At 44.9% G+C, this 26,156-nt stretch overlaps 1 protein-coding gene across 3 annotated transcripts in view; it reads right to left on the bottom strand.

Moving 5' to 3' along the window:
* The window catches only part of ATP9A (ATPase phospholipid transporting 9A (putative)), a 44,480-nt gene extending 18,324 nt beyond the window's left edge, over window positions 1–26,156 (bottom strand). Inside the window, exons 1-14 of one of the 3 annotated variants that reach the window (XM_057379461.1) lie at window positions 25,974–26,156; window positions 18,690–18,834; window positions 18,291–18,404; window positions 16,590–16,698; window positions 11,352–11,410; window positions 10,460–10,511; window positions 9,827–9,921; window positions 9,440–9,520; window positions 9,205–9,280; window positions 7,095–7,171; window positions 6,341–6,501; window positions 5,670–5,812; window positions 4,846–4,958; window positions 2,910–3,119 (exon numbers count right to left, since the gene is read on the bottom strand). In XM_057379461.1, coding sequence (XP_057235444.1) covers window positions 2,910–3,119; window positions 4,846–4,958; window positions 5,670–5,812; window positions 6,341–6,501; window positions 7,095–7,171; window positions 9,205–9,280; window positions 9,440–9,520; window positions 9,827–9,921; window positions 10,460–10,511; window positions 11,352–11,410; window positions 16,590–16,698; window positions 18,291–18,404; window positions 18,690–18,834; window positions 25,974–26,041 — 1,503 coding nt within the window. In that variant the 5' untranslated portion in view covers window positions 26,042–26,156. Of the gene's footprint in view, window positions 1–2,909; window positions 3,123–4,845; window positions 4,959–5,669; window positions 5,813–6,340; window positions 6,502–7,094; window positions 7,172–9,204; window positions 9,281–9,439; window positions 9,521–9,826; window positions 9,922–10,459; window positions 10,512–11,351; window positions 11,411–13,036; window positions 13,146–16,589; window positions 16,699–18,290; window positions 18,405–18,689; window positions 18,835–25,973 lie in introns of those variants that run through there. The other 2 variants (XM_057379460.1, XM_057379462.1) reach the window with 2 other exon arrangements.

Raw genomic sequence — 26,156 nt, 5'->3', positions numbered from 1 at the left:
TGGCAGCASCTCCAGGGGAACCAGGGGATGGCAACACAACACCCACAGCAGTAGAAGCACTGACAGCTCTTCTGGCAGGGTTTGGGATGGGATGGGATCAATGGGATGGAATCCATGGGATTCACGGGATGAGACTGAATCCATTGGATTCACGGGATGAGGAACAAATCCCAGCTCCATGTCAAACAGAGCAGTTTGCTCTCACCCTGCAAACAGGTAAATAAAGGTGCTGTCAGCCACAGTGAAAACACGAGAAATATTCGAGATGTAAAAGTGTATTTACAACTTGGGGTAAGGAGAATTAAAAGCAGGCTTGAAATCCCTCAAACACCTTCAAGGGAGCCCATGCTGACTGATGAGGGAAATCAATGAAGTCCCTGGCAGCATTTTGCAGCTCAGAGCAGGCCAGGTCTGACAGAGATCTGAGCATTTCAAAGCACAGCAGCCCCGGCAGCTCAGCACAGTATCCTCCAACTCTGCTCTCTCCGACAATTAAATTACCCAAGCCACCACTGGAGTGGMTATCGACTAATAAATTTCATTCTAAAGAGACAAATTGATCCTTCAGTGCCATGAGCTGCTCTGCAGGGTCCCCTTTAGGTTGCCTAGGCAGGCAGAGACCAATTGATCCTGCACCCTTTCATGTCCTGGCAGCTGCCGCCCTTGTCAGGGTTAAAGACTGTTTGCCCAGGAATCCCAGGCACTCTTATCTCTGATCAGATTATATCTGTTTCATTTCCCCTGTTAGTTACTGTATGGCYACAACTGACAACTGGCTCGCAGAGCCCCAAGGCTGTAACTGATATCTGAATAAAGATACTTCAAGACTTCTAAATGGCAGTGTGCACAGGAAACAAATTTAGGAAATCCTGCTTTCTGTTACAGGAAATGAATCCTGTGCCAACTGGTAGAAATTACCCTTGCTGTTAAAGTAAAGAGAATACAAGTTTTTGTACTCATTTCATAAACTGACCTTCCCTGCCATGGCAATATTTTATTGATATAGGATTTCAAAGGCTGGCTTTAACAGGAGTCCAAAGCCATTCCCCTACAGGGAATGTTATTTAACAGCATTACTCCCTTCTCAAGGACTCCACTTGTGTAGATCCTGCATTTTGAACCATCTAGGATGACATTCAGAGCACGGCTAAATAATATTTRTATATCCAAGACCTACAGACAAGATTTCCTCAGTGCAGCAAAGCATATCTGATTTCTGAACCTGCTGTAATTCTCTACTTAAGATATCACAAGAAAGGAAAAAAGAATTTAAACAATAATCTTGGAAGGATTAGTTATCATGCTATAGTAAAACAAATAAACAATATCCCCTGGKTATTTCAGACAAATTGCTGTGTAAATATTTTAAAGACAGAACAGTGTAAAGARTAAAAGTAAAATCATTGAATTCACTATATGCCACAGTATGTATGTAAAGAGAGATTTGTGCAAAAATAGCCTGTAAATGCTTTAGGAGAGAAAAAAAAACCAACTTAGATGCAGATCACCAAAATTACCATCTGGAAATCATTCAGAAGTCGCTTCAATGCAAAGGCAGTTGTTTKGTGTACCCTGCCTTTTCAGGGCAGAGCATCACCTTCTAGAGAAGAGGAGGAAAGCACAGCCTGCCCCAAACCCTGAGTGGGACAGGACACCCCACCCTGCTCATGGAGGAGGTGCTGCTGCCACAGCCATGCACGGAGGAATATTCTGAATGCGCGTGAAATGTGGAAACCAGCTCTGTGCCACTCTTTCAGTAACACAAAAGTCCCAAAACCCTCACTCAGCTGGGCTTCCAACGAGTGCATTTCATTCCATGCAAAGCATTTCTCTAACAATGAGCAAAGGCAGCTTCTCGTCTGATGGCAAAGGTGGAAATCAGAGGCAAAGCTGGYTTGTTTGAGGCAATAAATGGAAGAACCCTTTGAATGGAGTCAAAAGGGTGACTTGATCTTACACTGTCAGTGGGGTTCTCAGGGGAAGTCTCAAACTTCAGTGTCTCTCCCCAGCACAGAGCAAACGTAATTGTACAAATTCATAGAAGCAAAATCTGTTCTATTTGTTTCACTAAAAGATGTACTCAGGAAGCATAACCAGTACACGAAACCATATTTTATGTCTTCATTACAGGAGGAAACAGCACTATAGTTACATTTCCCAAATTCTGCAGAGGGTGGCAAAGAGCACCTAAGTTATAAGTCCTGTACTGAGCCTGATGTCTCCAGAGCTCAGTAAAGTCTCCAGAGCTCAGTAAAGTCTCCAGTGAGTGTCTGGAGAGCTTGAAAGCTTCTCCCCTGTACGCCCTGCACAGCTCTGGCTGCTGGCAGAGAATTGGCAGGGCCCAGCTCTGCTCTCCACTAAAGCTGAGCTCTTCTCTCTCTCCCCAGGATTAACCCAAGCTCTGGCTCTGTGCACCTGCACCTGGGACGTGCCTTGGATGCAGTGATTTGTACCTTCTCACTGCTCTGGAAGGTCAAAAACACCTCTCAGAGCTGAACCGCGAGTGCATTCCAACCCAATTCCACAAGCTGTCCTCCCCCAGACGAGATGAGATTGCTCATAATTTACCAAACGTGGTCAAAGGGACCCACGGCRTTGAAATGAAAAATATACCCTATTCTATTGGGTCTGACTGAGGTAAAGCTCTTATATAATAGATATAAAATACATCCTAAATATAAAAGGTGCAGAAACAGGAGCAAAATCCCGCAATACAACAGCCAGCAGTGTGGAGCTCCAGGCAGAGCGGCGGAACAGCCGTGAGGGCACTTACAGCCTGCTCATGGCTYATCAGAGCAATAAATACATTAAAATATTATCCCCTCCACTAAACCACAGCACTCCCCAGCAGGCTGTGGGTTTTTCATCAGGCAGCAAAGCCCCACACACGATCCCCACCCCGGGCTGACCTCGTCGGGGCTGGCGGCCTGGTAGGCCCGGCAGGAATCCTCATAATGGCGCTCGGCCTCGGCCTGGTCGGTGGCACCGCTGGCCTCGTAGACGGGGGTGACATTGTGRCACAGGGCGATGGCTTTGACGGCCTCGTGCACGCGGCTGCTCATGGTGCGCCGAACTTTGGCCGCCACAGACAGAGCCTTGGCCGCCGGCGGCTCCTGCGCCTGCTGGGGACGGCAAAACACACAACAGGCTTGGTCAAAAGTACATAAATACAACATTTAAATCAAGGCTTTACTCTGATGACTTAGCAATCAGGCTGATCTGAAAGAGAGGCCAGACAAGCTTAAGAGAATGAGAATATACACAACTTTAATCCAGGCCTAACAGCCCGCCTGGTACAGACAAAGTCTCCTCCTGAGGGTACACCCAAAATGGACCCCGAGATCGTCACCTTTTATAAGTTCTGCCTTATTAACATATTGGGTCTTAATTGTCCAATGATCTTTACAGGTGATGATGTCACCCACCCCAAACTTGCTCCCCCCCAACTCGCAGTTGTTTCCACATTTTGGGGCTCTGAGGTGTCCATGGATTCAGCTCAGAGAGGAATTGTTTTGTCTAAAGATGGGAGAACGGGAGTTTTTAGTGCTGCACTAGAGAAGTACAAGAATACAGACACATGAAAATACAGAAATGAAAAATCCTAAGGCATCAACCTCAGCGAAGATCAAAGTGGCTGTACAAACTCCTGTCCCAGATGTGAGATCTGCTCCTCCCAGCCCTCCACCCCAGTGCAGCTCAGCCCTCTGAGCATTGCTCCCAAAAGATTCACCTCAGTTTTGGAACAGCACACCAAGAAAAAACCCCTTTGCTGCACATCCACCAAAAGGTGACACACCGACCTCAAAAGACTCAGAGAAACCCCTTTTTTTACTCCACAAAAGACCAGCAGCTTGGAAATTTTAGTTACTTGGGTTTCTAGAGTTACTTGGGTTTCATGTACAAGAGAATATAATTGGTGAAAACACAAAACAGATTTTCGGCATGCAGCTCGAAAATCTTAATTGCATTCATTTAATTTTTAACACTATTTTTAGTATCAGAATGGGAGTCTTCAGATAATTGCACAATTACTAAATTATCCCAGTTGAAGAAGGCACACACAGTGATCCAGTTTCCTGCTCTCTTAACCTTTAGTGTCAAGAGGACAAAAGTTTCACTTCCAGGTCAAAGGCCACAACATGGTAAAAATAAGAGCAAAGAATAAGAACTACAGTTCAGAATTAATCACTGCCAGCAAATGCTTCTCATTATAAGGAATCTCACTTGATAATTATAATAAGTTTTATGAGACATATCCATTATCAGGGTAATTCCACACATTATTTTCCACAGTAGTGATCAGGACCCATAAGATGTTCAATTTTAAAGCCAGCATTGCTGCCAAAAAGCAGCAGCAAACCCTCAGCTGAATGCATTAGTCACTCAYCCAAATGTTCTTGACAAACACTGGATACTTTGGCAAATAATTAACCAGTAGTCAAGTTTTCTCCAGAGACWGAGTACTAAATAGCAAATAGACCTGAAATTTGGGGGTTTGTGATTTGGGGATTTTTGTTGGATTTTTTTTTAGCACAGTTCAGCCATTTAAGGGTCTCAATATCAAGAGATGAACCAAATGACAGGCAGGAGAAAGGAAAGAGATACCTGGATATCGAAATAAATGTTATTTGAGACTCAGACCTCAGCAACAAGACACAGGCACGTACATTTACAACACATCATCACACATGTGATGGGAACAACACACAGATGCAATGAGCAATCATGATGTTATTTATGCATGAAGCACCCAATGACCTTCACAATTCCCCAAAAGTAGTTAATAAGCAGATCCCTAGCACATTAATCCATCATTAGCCCAGTGATGTGGAAAACTTTYGGTACCTGTGTGTAAATGCTGAAGATGTGGCTCTGCACCTCGTCCATGGAGTCCAGGCCGTACGCCACCGTGCCCAGGTGGAGCCTCTTGAAAACCATCTCGTTCTGTGTCAGAGTTCCTRGGAAAAGGCAGCACATGGGGTGGGAACAGCACCCCCATTCCCCAGCACAYCCCCTGTCTGCTGTGCCAAGAGTACAAAAACACCTGAATTTGGGTCAGGAGCTCAACGGGTCAGGGCAGCATTCCCGAGGCTGCCAACAGCACCAAGAGCAACAAACCCGAGGGCTCACTCTCCTGCCAAGTGGTGCTGCATAAATAAAAATGACATTCACCCATAATCAAAGCCAGCAGGAGCTCTGGTCCATTGGAACCCAAAAAAAACCAGAAACAACTTCATTGTGACCARGATTTTATGTCAGACCAAGCTTTTCATTACAGCTCAGGCCTTCAAATTCAAGCTCAGCTTCAAAAGTGTAAGRACAGCAGCAGACAGTTTCTGCCTACGTATGTTATCTTAACCTGGCTTTAAAAACAGCTCTAAAAAGCTGACTCTGATTTTATATTTTACTCTCAGCTTTTGTYTCAGTAGCATGCTTTAAGTGCTCCTTGAAGTAGCATATTCCAGTCCTACCTTACTTATAGTGTATTCAGAACAAAATAAAAATGCAGAACACTTTTTTCAAAAACTGATTATGTTGTCAAAGTGAYAGCAAATACATATTTCTTCCAGTCCAAAGAACTCTTAAATTATCCTCTTTTCCTGGCCAAAAACTAACAAAATCCAAACAACAACATAGCATGACTAAAGGTGTATTTTCTGCACCAATACCTGTTTTGTCTGTAAGCAAATAGGAAATCCTCCCCAGCTGCTCAGGAATGGTGCTGGAGCGAACCACAGTGCCAGGGATTTTGGAATCTCTGCGGATCACCCAGCTGTACACAATCTTCCCCATGTCCAGATTCACACGTAAACTGCGCAGGAGAAAAGGGAAAAAGGAAAATCATAAGGTAACASCAGGGAAGGTGGACACAGTAAGGACAATGATGGATACACAGAGAGCAGATTAAAAATGGAACTGAAATGAATCCCAGTCCTGCACCCAAAGTAAGTTCCTAATCTACTAATACAGTATAATTTAATATTAAAATTTCATTCCCCTCTAAATGTATTCTGCTACATTCTCTATAAATAACCCTCCTTTTCCATTTTTTGTGCCGTTCTTATCCCAGTAACCAGGTAGTCCAAACACTGAGAGAAGGGGCTTTAAATGCCTCATGCACAGCTTGAGCCAGGGAATGGGTTAATAARTTGAACAAATTCAGCAGAAACAACAAAACAATTCTTATGCTTGAACTGTAACTTCATTTTTACTTCCAGCTTTGCTTAGATGTGACATGAAGAACAGATAAAGAGTCCCTGTGCCTGTCCAAGCTGGAAGAGGGAGGAGCACACCAAGCAGGCAGCATTTTGCTGKGAATCCTCAACAACTGTCACCTCACCTGATGGGAATGATGTTGGAGAAGAGCAGCAGAAATCGGATGATCTGSAGGTACCAACGGCCAGCAAAGTGCTGAAGGGCCACCATGACCAGGGACACCACCACCAGGGCCCCAAACAGGATCTTGGTGAGACAGTTCACTTCCAAATCAAAAAGGCCAATCTAGAACAGCAGGAGAGAGAGATTTCAAGCACGCAGATGAAGATGTCAGCTCACTGCAATATTCACAAAGGAAATGAACTGCCATACCCACAGAGCCATTCCCCACGAGGCAGCTTCTCTTTTAAAACACTACAAACATATTTAAATTTATAAACAATACTCTTGCCAGCTTATTAAATGAGATTTCCATCCTTTAGAAGGTAAGCAAGCACACAGAGGTGTGAGAGGACTCATGCTGCCAAAAGCTGCTGACTGTGTAAACATCCCTGCACCGTGTCTTAGCTCTGCTRCAATAGAAGAATGCAGCAAAATAAGCTTTTCTATTCTCACTGGGATTGTCTCATTATAAACATATAAAACAATGCTTTTGACAATCTTCAAAAAGTGAGAAGACACGTGTATAATAGGATCCAAAAAAATCAGGAGAAATAGGTTCTGTTATGGTAACTATCTTAAATCACATGCTGGAAAATAAGAATTATTCCTGTGAGTTGTCCCTGTAGTGTGTAATATAGATTTGGAAGGATCTTCTTTTAAAAAATAATCCATTTCTGACCCTTTTTATTTATGATAAGCCTGTTTTTTCACCATACCTTACTTCTTGGGTTGGAAGTATTCATCACACTGCGCAGCTCCCTTCCCGTGTAGAGGACAACTCCCACCACAGTACCTGCACACACAAAGGTTTCCTCCATAAAAATACTTGTCAGGTGAAAAGGAGTTAATTTTAGATGCAACCAGAAATTCAAAAAGCTGGTGTGTGGAACACAACACCCATGGAAATACAGACTGGAACAGGAAAAGCCCTCCCAGGCAGTAATTCTTCAACCACAGAGCTGGACTTGATGCAGCATCACAGACTCCATCAGCTCCTGGGATGAGCAGCCAGCTCTGCTCTCTCCTGACCCCTTTTTGGTGCCACCTGTCTCTCCACACTATAAATAAAAGTTGGTGGGGATGGAGGATTTCTTGAATTTCCTCCTACCACTTGGAATCCCACTTTGGTGTTTCCTGACACCAGACAGTGATCCTTCATTCTCTGTCAGAATTAAACCAGCTCTGGGCTGGGTAATTTATTAAGGCTGACACAATCAGAGAAAATGCAATGAATTCCAGAGTTCAAAGACAGAATTACCTTATTTTAAAATCTACAATTTAAGCGTTTATCTAAATACTGTTCCTACCACAAAGTGAATCATAGCAACTCCTACCTTCCTGTAACAGATGGAGCTGCTGGGAGCCCATCAGTGGATTTTAATGCTCTGTCCCACAGTTGCTAAAGAGCTGAGACAAAGTTCTCCATTTTCTCCTTGCAGAAACATAATGCAGTTTAGCACCATAAATTATGGGGTTTATAAAGGTTTTCTCTTACAGGCTTTGCAAAAAGCCACGTAGCAAAAACCATCTACAGTCAACAGTCTAAAAGCTGCTACTGCCAAATGTTAGGAGTCTAAAAATGGAGAAAATCAACTCTAAAACAAGCATTATTGCCAATGCATTGCTACTTTATACTCTGCTATCCCCCTGCTCTCATTAATGATCCAAGTCTGAACAAGCTGCAAGCCACTTCTTTTTAAATAAGACTGATTCAAGAGAGGTGGCTTCTAAAAATATGCTGAGAAACATTCCTTTAAAACCCCCCCTAAAACCAACAAGAAATCCCTGGAGCCAGATGGCAGGTGGTGGTAAGATCATCACAATTCAAATCAGCAGATGGCACAGCTACTCCAAATCCACTGCAAACAGGCAGAGTCAGGCCCAGCCCTCCTGCAGCAGATGGAGAAAAGACACATTGCTCTGCTTCATCTTACAAGGGCTGCCCCGGTGAGATGGCACCACAACCTGACAGCTTCCACCCAAAGGGGAAGAAAAATAATATCCACATTTTCTCTTAATAGAAATAATCTACAACATGCTATTTATTATTACCATAGGAGAAACAAAATTGAGTATTATATTGATAAGCCAGTCAAAATGAGAGGAAACACCTGCCAGGACTAGAAAAAGCTCGAAGACCCATTGATCTGTAAAAAGAGGAGTGTTTCTAGTTGGTTTATGGCCATTTCAAACAGACTCAATTGCACAAACCCTTTGAAATTATATTTGCAAATGCACTGTCAAGTCTCTCCATTTGACAACTTTAATTCCAGAACTGGACTCCAGAATTCCACCCTCCTGCAGCTGCTGCCCTGAAAACACCCTGGCAGGAGAAGAACACAGCTTTTACTTTGAAAAGCCTCTACAAGGGGGCATTGATTAATCTCAGGCCTTGGGAGTTTATCCTATCTGTGAGTCAAAACCTGTCAAAGACTTTATTTCTTTCCTTTTTTAAGAGTGTATAGGACAAACTCAATGGAAGCACTTACCTGGAGATCTTTCATCTTAGCTTCTGTTACCAGAATCCATTTGACACCATTTCTGTTACAGATTAGGATGTCAATGTGGAGAGCAATTAAGTGCTATTCTGGTCCTAGATGCTAAAGGAGTGCCCCAAAGGCCACTCTACTTCTTTCTCATCTAGGAATGTCCAAGAGGTAATTAGATGTCAGCTCAGCTCCCCAGAGGTGTCAGGACAAGGGGGAAACCTCATTCCAACTGCTAATTTCTCCAACTGACAGAGATTATTATTCCATCACAGAAATACCTTTAAAAATTGTTAACATATTCCTTTAAAAAACAATTGTACACTGGTCTCCGCCTTACCTGATGCAATGACTGTGCTGGCCCACAGGGTGTTTTCTATGCTTAAACTTTCATTTACTGGAGGGTCACTGTCCTCCTGCAACGGGATAAAGAACAAAATAAACACATTTGATGCAAAAGGGCAGAGGATGATGAGTCCCACAGAGGARAAGGATGCTGGGGAGATGGCAGAGGGAATTTTCACAAACCCTGGTGAATCTCTGGTTGATTCCAGGCATGTGCCAGTGACACTCACCCTGGTGAAGGTCCCCACRAAGTTGTGGATGTCAATATTGGGCTCTTCTGCGTAGACGTAGGAGCGGATTTGCAGCAGGTCCTATCCAACACAGAGCCAGCCACAGTTTAATAACCAACAAAGGTTTCACCAGAATACTTCAGCAAGAGTTACTTATCAAGTGAAGTTAATTACTCAGTCCAGTTAATTACTACTGCAGCCCAAATGCCCAACAGAAACCACAGTGGGGTTAGCAGTGCACTGAGGGGGATTTCTTGAGTCTGTGCCCCATAAAAGAGCCCAGCAGCCCCTGCAGCTTTTCAGGTAAAACCTGCMCAGCACTCCCAAGGAGAGGATTTGGSAAAGGAGAGGATTTGGSAAAGGAAAGCTTTTAGCAAAGGCACTTACAGAGGCCGTGGGCAGCCGCTGGGTGCAGCTGACGGGCAGGCGCAGTTTCCAGTCGGTCTCTCCGTCCAGCTGGTCCGTGCGGAGGAAACAGGAGCCTGGGGATGGTCAACAGCAGTCAGGGATCCTGGCACATCTGTCCTGGGCACAGCTACAGATAACTCRAGGAATGGTTCCCTCTCTAGGATAGGCACATCCTTCTTTCTCTGGAAGCAGGGTCTGATTCTGAGTAACATTTGTTAATAATGGAAGGATTTATTTCCTTCTACTAGTTCAGAATACTCTGTGCTCCACTTTTGAAGATATTTGAAATGTTCCAATTAATCTGTTTTCTAATCCTTCTGATCAAACATTTCCTTATCCCACACTTAACAAAACAAACCTGAACAGCAAGKAAAATGATTTATATCTAAAATGCAACCAGATTCCCTTACCCTGGACTCAACCCCCCACACTCTGATTAACAAACAGAGAGTATAACATCCTGAGAAGTGGTGGTCCATAAAACCACTTGAATTGTCTCCCTCTCTGAAATTTTACTATTATCTATTTCTTTCGCATTTCCAAAAGATAATTTTCTCTAAACAACCAGTGAAAGGTTAATGGCTATTTTGACAATTGGTTCCAGATGTTTACCATTCTTCTCCGACGTCCTCAGGAAGATCATGTCAGCAGGGACCCTCTGGTTCTGGGAGGAGAAGAAAGGCCATGATTGTGCACCCAGCCCCAGCCAGAGCAGCAGAGGGACAAAGAGGATTCCTTTGTCAGCCTCAAGCCTGGGATTCAGTTTGCTTTGAATCCTGAACTCGCTTCCCTGCAGAATTCCAAGTGCAGGATAATAACTGGTGCCAGCTCCCACTGACCAGACCCAAGGGTTAGGTTTACAAAAGGGCTGCAGAGTAATTCTAGAAGTACAAAGAAATCTTAAACTAATGTTGGTTTCCTTTCAAGGAGTCCCCCATGTTAGAAAAAAAGGCTGTATCTGGAATCTACAGCTCCCAATTTTCTTTTTTTATACTGAGTATTTTCCTGCTATTGGTTTTAGAGGTCACAGCTGCTTGCAGAGAGTGTGTGGGAAAAAACATAACATCAGTGGATTCAAAAAACCACATAAAAACTTGTAGAGARGGGAAAATATACCTGTATATACCAGTACCTACAAATGGATCATTGGTCTCCCAAAACTGCAATGTTTATACCCAAAGAAACATCTGGATGGTGCATTTGCATCAGGTATTTAACCTGTGTCCAACACTCACAGAAAGAATAGGGAGGTTCTTGTATAGTATGAGTAGAAAAATCAGGTTATAGGTACAAACCTACAGAGCTGCTCTCATTTGTAAGGATAACGATGTTATTGGTGGGGTGAGRGAACCCTGAAAAGTGATTAAATACTCTAACATGTTCAATCCCTGACATTCTAAGCCTATTGTGAAAGGAGTATGAAATCAAAAATCACATTTTCTGTGGCCTTGCAAAAAAAAAAAAAAAAGTACTTTACATAGGAAAGATAAATATAAAGGCAAACCTTCTCAACGATGATGAGRTCACCAACTTGGATGTTCGAGCTCTTCACCTTCACAGTCCCTGCAAAGGAGAGGTGTCAGTGTTAGACAGAGCAGGACAGGCTTCAGGGGTGCTCTGTGGGGCTCCTTCCTCCCTTCCTGCACTGGGATGGGGACAATGGGTGACATTTCCACCACAAGAAYTGGGCAATGCTGYCCWGAAAAGCCTCCYSAGCCCASTRCTCCCACTGAGRGGTGGGTGTCCCAAAAAAAGCTGARAGCCCCTCATGCAACAGCTCCAGACCTGAGCCCTGGATGCAGAAAGCCCCCACCACTCCCTAGTGATAACTCTGAAACAACTCCTTAAAGTCTTCTTTTCCCACTGTTTTAACTCATGAGTTCAAAAACACTTTCAGCATCAGACAGACAACACAGCAAGAACAGAAAGCTACAGCAGGGAACCATCAAACCCAACTCCCTTTCCTTAAGTGACTGAAAATTGAAAGCTCAGCTCTCCAGCCAAGACCTGGAAGCTTTAAGCACAATGGGCCCACCTAAAATCCAGGCTCATTTCCTGCCCTGCTGCAGCTCCARTATCTGGCCCAGCTCTGCCACCTCTCCTTTGCCCTGCAGAGAACAGCTCCTACAGAAAACACGTAAATATTTATTCCTGTGCAGCTGTCAAACATTTCCCCGTTGCTTTAAAACAGGGGATTAATTTAACAATTGGCTAGTAATTTCAAATCATTAGCCAGCTCTAGATTTGGCTTCTCAGACTAACTAGTGATTTATAATCAGTTAATTTGAGCCCTGCCTCTACGTGTCTGTTATATTTCAACAAAAGCCTCTTTAATCTGCTGTGATTTGAGTGGAAGTGGGGGAGGCACGTGGAGCTCACCCTGGCACRGACAACACTCCTACTGTACCTCAAAATTCATGGGCTAACTGGCCAGATAGCAGCTCAGGGGGAAAGCAGAGGGGGAAGGGAGGGGGAATAGAAATTAGCACAAAGCACAAAGGTCACTGGGATTTTACTACTGGCAGTCCCTTCATTAGCATCCYTCTCAGGATATGCTTCAGTGTTTCTGCTCCAAATTAACAATGAAAGCCATTCTGGGCTGGGGGCAGCCTGCTGCTTTGGTGACACAGTGTGTGCTTAACAACATGCTTCATCACTGCTGCTAATAAATGCAGACTTCCTTGCATGCTGTAATTATTCCTACAAATTATAAGCAGTCATGGCCCATTTCACAAATATCTCATAGGTCTTTCATGGATTCTGGAGTTTGCCTCGTGAGATTTTTTTTTCAGGTTTTTTTTTTTAAAAAAAGGTAAACAAAACGAATTCTGGGCTAAAGACATCTCTGCCAGGGCAGGAAGCAACCCGGGGATTAAGAGTCCATTACGCTGAGGCTTGAAAAGAAAAGCTGCACTCCAAGAGGATCAAAAAAAGCATCCCTGGCAGTCTTGTGTATGGGCTATACAAAGTTAGGTACTATGACACTAAAAGGGTCTGACAGATAACATCTCTTCCTCCCCTTTTAATACGGTTATTCACAAAACAACAAAAAGTGCTTTTGAATATTCTCCTGTGCAAAGGAAGAGGGGGGAAGAGACCCRTGTGCTCTTCCCACACAGGCACAGCCATTCCTGACCCAATGTGCAAAAAAAAAGTGGGGATTTGTTTAACCATATTTTCTGTACTCACTCTTAAAGATCACAAGGATTTATCTGGTGACTGTCAGCAGGAGCAGCACTACCTGCAGGATTCAGGCAAACTCACTTTTGTAATGTTTTCCTTAATGAGCTAAGAAAAGCAWGCTGCAAAAGAAAAATTAATGCCTGGACAAAGCTGTAACGTGAYGATTTCCTATCATTACACAGATAAAAGGCTTTTTGGATCATTATTCTGAAAACAGTCTCATCTGCTTTAAAATTTTTCCAATATGAGAAAAACCAAAGCAGCTGCAGCAGATTTGTCTTGTTCACAAAACCTCCCACCCTCGGCTGCTGGAGGGTAAAACAAAGAGGGGACCTTTCCAACCAACACACACTTTTATAACTGCTGGATAAATTAATGCCCTTTTTAGGTAGCTAATTCTGCTTTTGCAGCCTGCCCTGGCCCTGTGGTGACATCTCTGCAGAGTGCAGCACACGTCCTGCTAAGAAGGCCCAGGACCAGATGTTTCCTTTGACTCCCATAAAGCAACTTACTCAAATTAGTTTTATTTTGATCTTGGGAATTCTGTAATTCCTTTTGCTTTCTGTGGGGAAACTGCCACCCAAACATTAGATGTTTTCTCATGCATGTTTAAAACCAGCTAAGAGCACAACTGTTCCATTTCCCTGTATTGCTCTGCTATTAAAGTATTTTTGTAATTTTAAACTCCTGCTTTTATAAGTGCAACTAGAAATACCTCCTGTAAATACACACAAATTTATTTAGCATTTATATCACTTTGAGTTTGTACTTTTTTTAAGCAAATCAGAATAGAAGTTGGTGTTTAACAAAGGAATTAGTTTTGATCTCCTTTAAAAAAAATATCAGACAGATTTTAACAATAGATTGTTTCATTCTTTGCTGTATCCTGACTTACCTTTTTTAAAGACAAGAAAGGAAACCTAATAAAATGCAAACAGTTTGTTCCACCTTAAGCTATGGTCTTTGAAATTATCACCAAATCTTCAGCATGATGGATATATCATGAAAATAATTTAAAGTAATAAATATATTAACCAGAAAAGATGCCTTTTTCTACCATTTGWGCACTTAAGTCAAGACTCCAGAGCTTCACTAAGGTACAGATCCAAACACTTAATTTGGAATTAAAGATGAAGCCTGAGGTTTATTAAAACAACTTAAATGCATCAAAAAAAAACCCAAAAAACAACTGAGGGATTTGTTTGATGTGCTGCACCAAACTTWTGACTTTTGTAGCCTTATGCTGGGGAGCAGGGCTGGCAGGGTTTGGGAAAATATTGTTTTTATATGGCTGGTAAATGCCAATGATCTGTATCTGAAGCAGCACCCCTCAGTAGGAGGTCCCTTCCCACTTTTTTCTGTGCAGTTTCTCTCCATTATTCAGCATTACCCAAAGAGGGGGGGCTGCCAGGGAAGAAAAACAAACCAGGAATTYGCAGGCACAGTTCGAGCTTTCCATCAAGCAGATCAGAACACAGACCTCTGAACACAGGGAGGCTTGTGGCTTTATGAATAGGGGGATTGAAATTTRATTATTTTTTATAACAATCCAAACAACTGTCCTTCAAATGGGGAGCTTTCTACAAAAAATAATAAAAAAAATGCTTTCCAGAAGCGTGCTGGTTTCATCATTTTGGAACATAAATGGWTCATCTGGGTAAAAAGATAAAAGAGGTTTAGGGTGGAGGTTTTTTTGGCATTAGGTGTCTGTATAGGGCTGTGCCAAAATCCTGCAGCATGACCTGTGCTGGTCAACAACAACAACAAAAAAAGAAACTAACAGCCCAAGTCCTACTGCCAGCTACACCAAAAATTAATTATTCAGCTGGTCCCAACTCATTTTGATATTTGCTGCTTCTACTTCTGACCTGGTGATGGCCTCCCCTAAACACCCAGCTCCTTCCTCTGCACAAAGGGGTGCAATAAAACAAACCCCAAACTCTCATCCCCAGCCAGGGGACCTCACAAAGCCCCTCTCTGCTCCCAGGTAATTCCCAGAGCTGCTGAGGTTTTAATCACTGGAAAAGGCTCTCCCAAAAACCTCAGTACTGAGATTCAATGAAGGACAGAAAATTACTTTTCTCTCCCAACCACGCGACAATCAAATAATTTTCTACCTTTTTTCTACTCTAAACTATACTAGAGAGTTTCATTCCTCTTTCTGCACAAAATTCATGTTAAATAAAGTGCCTTAAGATTTTCAGCTAGTGCCCAGCTGCCAATCCTCYGTGGTTTCTTTCACAAAATTGGAAATGTTAAAGGACTGGGGGGAGGGAAATCATTCATGGGAAACGTAAYAGCAATATGAAAAGAACTAAAGGAGAGGTCAGGCCCCTTATAGATCATTGAATAGAATCCAGAAGGCAACTCTTTTATATCTTTAAATAGATGTAGTACACCCCTCTTGGATGAGGCTTTGTTGGTTGCCAAGCATTTTAAGTGTTGTAGTAAGAACACGTTATTAAAAGGGGATTTAATATTCAGAAACTCCAACTCCCCASTTTGGAGCTGCCTTATAACTCCTGGCATGTGAAACACATACAGCCTTCAGCAATTACATTTAAAATCAGGCTTAGTCCTACAACTGCAGCATATTTTTACTACACCTAGATCACTGCATCGCAATTCAGGGGTATAAACTCTCACAACAAAGAAATTGGAAATGGGAAAAGAAAAAACCAAAAGTTGTTCAAACTCAGTTCATTCCCTTTTTAAAACAAAACRCTGGCCTCACCATCTTTGTCATGGCATTAGGAGTAAGTCCATAGAGAGGCAGCACAGGGCTGTTGAGATGAGAATTCAGAAAGCTTTGTTGGGTACAGCAGAGCTGCAAACAATGGSCAGAGCCAGGCTCAGCTGAGCCCCAGCCCAGGCTTAACCACCAAYGGGGCCCTGAGGAGGCTGCAGGGGATGGACAAACACACAGGAACTGAGGAACTGCATCAGCTGCTGCTGCCACACACACACACACACACCCCACAGGCTCTTTAGGGTGGGCAGCCCTGGCACAGGGTACCCAGAGCAGCACCCTGGATCCCTGGCAGTGCCCAAGGCCAGGCTGGACTGGGTTTAGAGCATCCTGGGACAGTGGAAGTGTCCCTGCCCATGGTAAGGGTGGCACTGGGTGGGCTTTAAGGTCCCTCCCAACCCAAACCATTCCATGATTCTACGAAATGCTGCCTGGGGACTCCCAGGCACAGCCAACAGCACCCAGTCATGATGAACACAACGTTAGGGATCTTTTTGGCAAAGTGGCATAATTCACAAAAGGCTGTGAGACAAACTTCCTCCAGACAAGGCTCTGGGCTCTGCCCTGGGACAGCAGAATGAGCTCGGGCTCTGCCCTAGAATAGGAGCTTAAGCTCTGTCTGGCAGGGGTGACACTGGATGATCTTTAGGGTCCCTTCCCACCCAGACCATTCYCCAAACTCCTGAGCAAACCCCAACCCCAWCCCTCCTGGAGCCAGGGCCACAAAAGCCACGTGCCCAGGAACCCCCAGCCCCCTGAACTCTGGCTCTGGCTGTCAGCAGAGCTGCATTCCRGAGCCACAGAGCTGACCTCTGGCTGTGAGCTTGCTGTAGATCTGCGAGTTCACTTCCTTGTCCCTCATGTAGCATCGGATCTCCTCGGCCGCCTCGCGGATCACCGTGACAGCCAGCACAAACCCCTGCAAGCAGCACAGGGGGATGAAAAGGTCAGCAAAAAAATCACATCTGCCTCTAATAAGAGCAATATTTATCAGTGCCAACAATTCTGCGTTGCCTTATTCTATCTGAGCCTCCTAAATCCTGCTGTGCAAACTCCCAATGCCAAACCTACATTGAAAAAAAAAAAAATTCCTTTAAGCAGCAAGTCTCAATTTTATCGTGATGCCCTCCCCAAGCAAATYTTGGTGAAGTTTATCCCCAAGAAAACCTTTGCAAAGTTTATCTGCAGACTGTAGGAAGTGCATTTCATTTCACTCACAGRTAATAACAGAGGGTTTGCACAGAAGTGCAGGGTAAGGCAAGATCCCCCAAATCTGAGTTTCCCACCAGCACAACTCATCTGGGAGAGCTCTTTACACACAAATCCACACAAAAATCTGTATAACCCCCTTTTTACAGACACAGATAAATAGAGAATGCACGTGCCTTCATGTGTGTGTGTACAGACACTCAACCTACACAAATTAACRCTCTTGAGATATTTATGTGCACTGCTCATGGCATAATTACATGTTTGCCTGATTAGGGCTTCAGTCCTACTTTGCTGTGCATATGAGCAGTCATTTAATTTCCTCTTGCCAGGAGGAAATGCCCACATCACACCCTTCACTGTATAAAAAACAACTGAATTAAAACAAAACAATTCTTTATGGGGTTGGTATCACAAAATCGTGTTTCTATCAGAGACTATTAGCTCASACTCACTAAACAGCTAAAGCACTTCCCATGCACCACAGAAAATGAACTTTTCAAAACCTGTGTTGTGCTGAAAATTTCAACTATGAACTGCCAACCGTTGTCAGTAAGGAACTTTATTATTTTCAGAAGGGAACATGATGATTTCTACTACATACATATGTCTAAATGTGTGACCTAATTAATATAGTAATGACATGCACCTGTTCATTTACCTCAAAACTCCTCCCTGCTTTCCAAAACAATATTTTCCAAGGGTCAGCTATTTTCAACTTGAGTTGCAGCTGTTTGAAGAGTCTTCAAATAATCACCCCCAAAATATTCCCACATGTTCCAACTGCCTGTGTCATCTCACATGGCATTTCAGCCCCTACACTCACAGCAGAAAAATGGACTAACAACTGCCTTATCCTGCTTTCTGCAGCTCTGATTGCACTGGCACAGACAAATCATAACTGCCTGTACAACAGCAGAGATCCTATGTTCATATAATTTAATTTATAGTCATATAATTTCATTTATAGGACAGGATCCTATGAAACCAGCAGCAGATTCCCACAGCAAATGCAATGCAGCATTTGACGGAGAATTCATGGAGATTCAGGCTTTAACACAAACAGAATTTCACCAAATATCCCAATATTTCATGCAATATCCCAAAGCTGCCCCTTCACTTCTTTCTGGTCTTTACCAAGGATTTCACTGCATTGAAAAGCTAAACCCCACAACACACAGACCTCAGGAGCAAGTTAAAAATATGAATTAGGATGCAAATTTACACCCCACAGAATAGGCAGCACAGGAAATTTTGTCAAACACTGAAACTTTCATGATAAATAAACCTTGAATGACCTACCAGAGGAACCCAGTAGGTGTAGAGTGCACCGAGCCTCATTTCAACCACGAACTGAGAGCAGGCCAAGAGCAAGAAATAAAGGTTGAAGAAGTATTTGAACTGGTTAAACAACACCTAAGAAAAGAAAGGAGATACAGGATGTTATGCACGTTGAACTAACCACCAGAAACATTTCTGCATGCTCCCACAGTGCCCAAGTACCAACTGGGGCAGTTTTAAAGAAGCTCTGGACACTTAGGACAGATCTGTGCTGGGTTTGCTGCTGTGCTCAGGCTTGGCATGAACTCAACAACACCAAACACAACCCCACCACTTTCTCCAGCTCTCTATTGTAAAACCACTGCAAAGTGGGGAAATCTTTGGAATGCAAGGATGAAACACAGCTTTATAGATACTCACCCCAGGCAGGAAGGTGAAGAAGTTGTATTTCTGATTGTTGATGACATTGCGAGGGTAGCGCTGCTCTCTCTTCTCAGGGTGGCCGAGCCACACTGTCCGAGGCCTGGGCTCCCTCCTCCCACAGCATTTTAAACACTCACAACACCTGCAGAAGGGACATCCATTAATTAGTTAATTAGTTAATTAGTTAATTTTGAACACACAACACCTGCAGAAGGGACATCCATTAATTAGTTAATCAGTTAATTTTGAACACACAACACCTGCAGAAGGGACATCCATTAATTAGTTAACCAGTTAATTTTGAACACTCACAACACCTGCAGAAGGAGCATCCATTAATTAGTTAATCAGTTAATTACTAACACCCTCCTCTGAGTCCCACACACCCACTGCCTGCACCAGCTCCTGGTGCCTCTCAGGACCTTCAGTTGGCACCAAGGCCACCAAGAACTCCAATTCACACCAATTTCAGTGAAGAAAACCATGCCCTGCCCCATTACAAATCCTTCCTCAAGGCAAGGTCAGCTCCTCCATGGAGATGCAAAGATGTACCAGCCATCCCTCCTGTACCTTGGAAAAGCCAATCTGTCCCAAATTGCAGCACTGAACCCTCCCAAACCCCAAAAGGGGTATTTTTCTGTTGTCACTGCTGCTTTCTGAAAGCCAATCCCTCTCCAGTCCCCTTGTTCCTTTAAGAACAGCCCTATTGAATTTCACTGACACTGGGGAAAGCCAATCTCAGCCAGATTGATAAGCAAAAGCTTCAGAGCTCTTACAAAACATCTTTCCAGAATGTACCCCAAAAAGTTGTTCTTGAATTGAGCATTCTGCCCAGGAGTTCAGTTCAATGCAGTAAGAAATAACTATTTAAGGTTGCTAACAAAACAATAACTATTTCAGAAAGAACACAAAGCACTCTGAAGTCCCTGTCTTGCAAGAAGATACACGCAGTGCACAGAACAGAGCTCACCACTCTCCACAAAGAAGGTGGTTACCTACAAAGAACACGATTTTTAATGTTTCAAGCCCTGCTGGCTGCAAACAGAAAGAAATTTTATCAGTTAAGTCTGTTCCCTGAGCACAGAAGTGACCTAAAACTCAACTTTGTTTGCAGAAATAAAGAGGTGCCAGCAGGTGACCCCTGAGCAGGCACAGACATTCACCGGCCTGGCTTGAAAGATCATTCCTCTCGGGCTTTTTAAACTATACAGAAGAACTTTTGCATAACCAAATCACTTGGACATTATTCTATTCCATGAAAAGTCACAGACAAGCCCGAAAAGGTGAATTTTCTGCAGTCTGTCCCAAGAGCAATGCAAACCCTAAGGGTACAGATGCCACCCAACACAAGGCAGGTGTTTTTCTTGTGAGAGAAGCTTTGAGACCAAAATGCTGACAAGAGAGCAGAGCACTCCCAGCACCCCCACAGCAGCAGGAACACGGAATCACAAGCCTGGCATGGTGCTCAGGGCATTCCTTCAGCTCCAGCTTAGGTCAAACCCTCTGTTCCAGCACCAGAGCAGGGTAAAATCCCCCAACTTCACCAAGGATCCTCCAGCTTTCACCTGCACCCAGAAATCACCAAACAACACAAATCCACTCCCTGGCAGCTCCTTTTCCCCACATTTGTGTGTAACAGCCATGTGTGAAAGGCAGTTAGTGACCAACATGGGACAAACAGCAAAGCTGGTGTTAAACACTCAAATTTATCAGCTCTGCTGCAGGAGTGTTTTATGAGCTGGACACCTTTAAATTGCATTTTGTGTCTGCAGGTGAAGACCTGAGACAAACAGTCATTGATCCCAAATATATTCTAATGGAAAACAGTGGAAATGGTGGCATTGGGATTCCAACAGAATGTAGAAATGCTGCACAGAGGAAAAAAAAAAAAAAAAAAAAAAGGGAAAAGTGGTTTTCCTTCTCCCACAAAGGAGAAAAGGCTCCAAAACAGAGCTTTTCCCAAGAGAGGAAATGTGGTGTCCACACACCCTGCTTCATCACAATGTGCTTCCCAGTCAGGAAAAATCAGTCAGTCCTTGCAATCAGACATCTGAAACCATTTACCTTTGTTTATTTTTTAGGTTGGGCCTTTTATAGGGATTGTACTCAAGAGCAAAAACACCCCCACACCTATATCACAATATTTACAGTACGGTGACCTCTTGCAGCATTTCCACCACAAACATACTTGTAGCTGTAAGGATGGTAAGTTAAAAATGCATTATTACAAAAAAATAATGCAGCTCCAAATATAAGCAAGAAAGGGAATGAGAATCTGCTGAGTAAAAATAATACTTTTGTGAAATCCCGGCCTGGCTGGAGTCACAGCTTTTGCAACCTCCTGAGTTACAGGGAAAGCAAACTGAAAACCTAATTAGACAAACAAAAGAAAAACTGCCTGCCCAGCAAGTTTTGAAGGCAAATATCAGGAATATTCATGCCCAAGTAAAGAATATCCAGCATTTCCACTGAAGTCTCCTGCACAGCCTTTCAGCATGAGGTTTCTGTGTGAAGTATTTAAATAAAAAATAACCAAGGAACACAATACTACAACCAGCACTGAGAGCTCCATGTCGCAACACTTGAACTGGGGAGGTTCCTCAGCACTCAGGAATCCCAGCTCAGCAATCCCATTACATCACAGGGCTCAGCCTCAGCCAGGAACTCCTGCCCCAGTGGCCTCAAATCCCGACTTTTACCCCGTAAACCTTCCAGGATTTTTGTTCTGAAGGCATTTACTCAACCCCAGTGCTGTCTGTGCACTCTCACTGTGCTGTGATGGTGTTTCCCCTCCTGTGTTTCCCCTCTTCACACATAGCCAATTTGCCATAATTTCCAGTGATTTTTAAACTTTTCAGTCATGCCTTAAACATCGTTGGGGAAGAATCAGTAAGGTAATTAGTTCATCTTTTCCCCTTCTCCTCTGGAAACTGAGTAATTTTAATGTAAAACAGAAAAATCCATTCAGCTGGGTTTCAGAAACAAAGTACTCTGAGCACATACAAATGTGTTTTCAGATCAGATTTGGTGGCCATTAAATAAAAACTCCTTTTGACTGGAGCTGTCAGCTTTTCCCACTGAAGTTCTTGTTCCTCCCTGGAAGAATTTCGCAGGGATTGCACAGTTCAGTGATCTGCTGTTTCTCTGAATACCACCCCTATTTTTAAGTCTCAATTTTAGGAACCCAGATGATGAGGGAAGGGGCTGCTTCACTCCAAAGATTTCTGCTCAGAGCAAAGGCAGTGGCATAAGAGGAAGTTTCTGGCAGAGTATTATTTGGATTATTAGATATAATAAAACATTTTCCATCATGAAATCTGAAGACTGCACCCTGGAAAGGGAAAGATTGTCCAGAAAAACAGCTGAAAGTTTACATTTCTGCTGAGAAATGCTGATAAAATTAACGTGCACTTTCCAAGAATAGGAATCATGAAGTTACAGAAATGTAAACAGTTTTCTATAAAAGTTCAGGAACACATTCCCAAACATTTCTCCTTCCCCATTTTGCAGCTGGAGCACTAAAGAACAATCCTGCAATAACTCCTCAGGTACAGAAATCTAGCAAGTCTAGCAAGGGTAAATCACGAACTTTAAAAATTATCACCTTACAAAAAGACCATGAAAAATATATGAAGACACCTTATATGGGGCAGCTTTTACAGCACTGTGAAATTCACATTATAAATCACAACTTGGCAAAAATAACAAGAAGAAACCAACTCACAAACCCTAAAATAAAGTCACAGCCACTCAAAAGAATCTCTCTGGATGCAAATTTTACCTGAAACGTTGAGTCCTGTGAGTGATGCTGCCCTAAAGCTGCACAGGGACCCGAAAAACAGATCTGCTCTGCACTTCACCTGGGACTGCATCTGCTTCCAAAAACACATTGCTAGGGATGAGCTAAGAGGCAGAAACATGGCAGATTGACTGTCAGATGAACAGCCACTACCCAGAAGCGGGGTCTATTTATAAATGCTGCATGTTTGATGGAGAAGGATTTGAAGATCAAATGAAAAATACGAAAAATATTTCCACGTAAAACAAACCTAATGGGAAAGAAGTGCCACATTTGTGTAATACTGAGGAAGCATTTGTCAAATCAGTGCTGAGGTGCATTGACATATTCAGTCACTTCTAAACCAAGCACATTTCTCAGATGATGCTCYTATGACCCTCCTGGGCTGTTCTCAGAACCTTTGATACACAAACCMACCTCCCACATGACATTATTTCAAAAGTAAGCTAAAGAAAACCAGAGCCACACACGACCACCTCCCCTCTTTATGCACCCCCACATGAAATATTCCATGTGAAGCAGTCTGGAGCATTCCTGGTGCAGCTGGGACAGCTCTGGAATGGGTCAGAGCTGCAATTCCCAGAGCCTGGCAGTGCCAAGGCACACCCACAGTCGGGCACAGCGAGGGCAGGAGCTCCCGTCCCGCTCTGTGTACTCTGAAATGGAGTTTGCCATTTCAACCAGAGCCAGAGTACACAGGCACACACAATGGCACAGCCTCGTGAAGGGTTCCTGTAAAGCTCCTCCTTCCCTGGCAGCTCTGGAGCCAGGCCTTTCCCATGGCAGCACAGCACAGCACAGCAGTGTGCTGGTKAAAATCAGCCCGGCAGGATCGAGGGCTGACAGCACCAGCTATTTAGGGGARAGCTCATGTGTATTTAGGGGAAAGTGTCATGTGCTGAGAGGAGCACCCGGGGTAGCCCAGGAATGGGCAGATCCCTCCCCGACACAGCCTGGGCTCCCTCTCCACCCCTGCTGCAATAAATGCCACCCTCCCCTCCGCTGGCACAGAGCTGCTTCTGCTGCACAGGGTGGGATGAGGATGAGCAGGGCTCACTCAGGGCACAGAGCACACAATTCAGAGCTCAGCTTTGACAAATGCCACCCTTCCCTGCCGCTGGCACAGAGCTGCTCCTGCTGCACAGGGTGGGATGAGGATGAGCAGGGCTCACTCAGGGCACAGAGCACACAATTCAGAGCTCAGCTTTGACAAATGCCACCCTTCCCTCCCGCTGGCACAGAGCTGTCCTGGTGCTGCAAAGGGTGGGATGAGGATGAGCAGGGCTCACTCAGGGCACAGAGCACACAGTTCAGAGCTCAGCTTTGATGGAGCAGCCACGTTAAAGTCGTGCCCAGGGACAAACCACAGCTTCTCCCATCGGTTCAATGAGCACATGGYTCCTCTCTGACACACAGAGAGCTGGCTGAGCCATCACTCATCTCTGCAAGGCTGCTCAGCCAGTTCCTCCCTGGCTTCCCTTCAAAGCGTGGGACAGGCTGAGGGTAATGACAGCCTKGCTGCATGGCACCTGCCCCACAGGTGAAGCAGACATTTCTCACTTTTATGTTAACAGAAACAAAAATTTCCATGAAGTCGTTCAGTACAACACCCGAAATCTGCTCCCTACTCCAGCAGACCACACTGACAACAATCTGTGTGAAAACTCAGCCCCACTTGTGGGGGAACCCCCACATCAGGAACCAGTTGGGGCTATGGTAACACGAAGCTTATCAAGCCTGGCTTATCCCTGGTGTTTCATATGCACTGAGGAATGTAACTTGGATGGATTTTGGYTGGGTTCCTCCTCAGAGGGAACAGAAGAAGGAGGCTTTGATTATGGCTTAGGATGCCCAGGACTCTGCTCTGGATGACACCAGAGACTGTCCCTGAGGTGCTGGATGATCTTTTCTATGGTTTACAACACTGGTTTGGACTGGCTGGACTCCAGTGCTTTGCTATCCATCACTTGATCAAATGCTGAGGGATCACAGTCTGCCCATCACTAAAACAAGGATTCCTCATATTTAACCAGCACCATCCCCAAACTATTACTGCACTGAACAGAAACCCCAAATCCAATTCATTTCAACTGCTATTGAGTAAAAACCCTAAGCAATCTTCCTTCTCATGCTGCTGGAATTTTTTTGCTACCACTGGAAAGCCTCTCAGTGGCTGCTAATCAGGTGGAATCCACAGCCGATGACCCAGAGCTGAGGGCAGCACTAACCACATCCTAACACCCAGGAGGCTCCTGGTGGGGATTAGAGAACTTCAGGAACAGAAATCATTCGAGGAGCTTGGAGAAATTTCCCAGGCCTTCACCTCTCGCTGCTCCCTTCAATCACGTCACCAAATGCAATGCCACGGTGGCTGCACCTTGTGGCACTTGCTCAGCGGTGCATGTGACACAGGCACGGGGGGATTGCTGCTGCATCACACACCTCCCCGGCATGGCTGCTGCTACAGCAGCTACCAGAAACATGCTGGMAACCAGCAATAAATTAATGCTGAATAAACTCGGTACAACAACGTCAATTACAGGACTCGGAATCCAAACAAAACCAACCAAAACATAAACAAGGAAAMCCTGTCTATTTCCCCTTGTTCTAACAGCGAAGATCTCCTTCGATATTTTGGTTTATTTTGCTAATATCACTCAGCACATTTTACAAGCCCAGATTACCCAGGGACAAATGGAATGCTGTGAATTGACAGCCAGGTGACTTGGACACGCTGTGCAAACCAACCTGTGTGCACAGTGCTGCAATCCCATAATGGAAGAGTATTAGAAAACCATTTTTCCTGCTTAACTTCCTGCCTGGGAATACCAGTATGAACACATACATACGCCTCCTCCAGGGACGCATCCCACGCTCGGGCYATTGCAACATCGCCCACAAGGATATTGTATTGCCGTGCTGATACATAAAGCGAGCCGGGCCTTTGTTACACGCACCATTTATGGTCCAGCGCTCTTCCCAGCGAAGGCCGAGCATTCTCCAGCCCGGCCGTGCGCCACAGGGGGATGGATGGATGGTGACAAGMAGGAGCCGGGCCGGGCGGGCCGCGGGGACACGGCCGCGGTGACACAGCCCCCGCCCGGCGCGGCTCCTCCGAGCGCTGATCCCCGCTTTGTCCGCGGCTCCGGGGGCGCGGTGCGGGCCGGCCGGGCGGATCCGCTCCCCGAGGGGCTGCCAGGGCTGTGCCCATCCCCGCAGCCCGGCTGGATCCTGCCCTGCGCCCGGGCGTGCCGCGGCAATGGCGTCAGGAGCAACCTGTCAGCGCCCGCTGCCTCCCCCACCTCCTCCTCCTCCTCCTTTTCCCCTGTTCCTGCTCCTGTTCCTGCTCCTGTTCCTGTTCCTGCTCCTGCTCCTGCTCCTGCTCCTGTTCTTGTTCCTGTTCCTGCCCGGGCTCGGGCCGCTGCCGCCACCGCCGCCACCTCCACCCGCGCATCCCGAGCGCGGCCCCGCCGCTGCCTCACCCTCCGCGGTGTTTGCTGTCCATGCGCTTCTTCTGCCGGACCGGCTGCAGCGGGATGTTGTCGGTCATGGCCGCGGCTGCGGGGCGGAGCGGAGCGGRGCAGAGCGGGGGATGCGCTCCCGGCAGCGCCCAGCCCGGCCACCGCCGTCTGGCGGCACCGCCGAGAGGCCGCCCCGCCGCCGCC

This window comes from Malurus melanocephalus, unplaced genomic scaffold (genome assembly GCF_030028575.1).
Source record: "Malurus melanocephalus ecotype Western Australia unplaced genomic scaffold, MMel_1.1 scaffold_407, whole genome shotgun sequence".
Lineage (NCBI taxonomy): Eukaryota > Metazoa > Chordata > Aves > Passeriformes > Maluridae > Malurus > Malurus melanocephalus.
The sequence above is the reverse complement of the archived record's forward strand: the minus strand, read 5'-3'. Positions and strand labels throughout refer to the sequence as shown.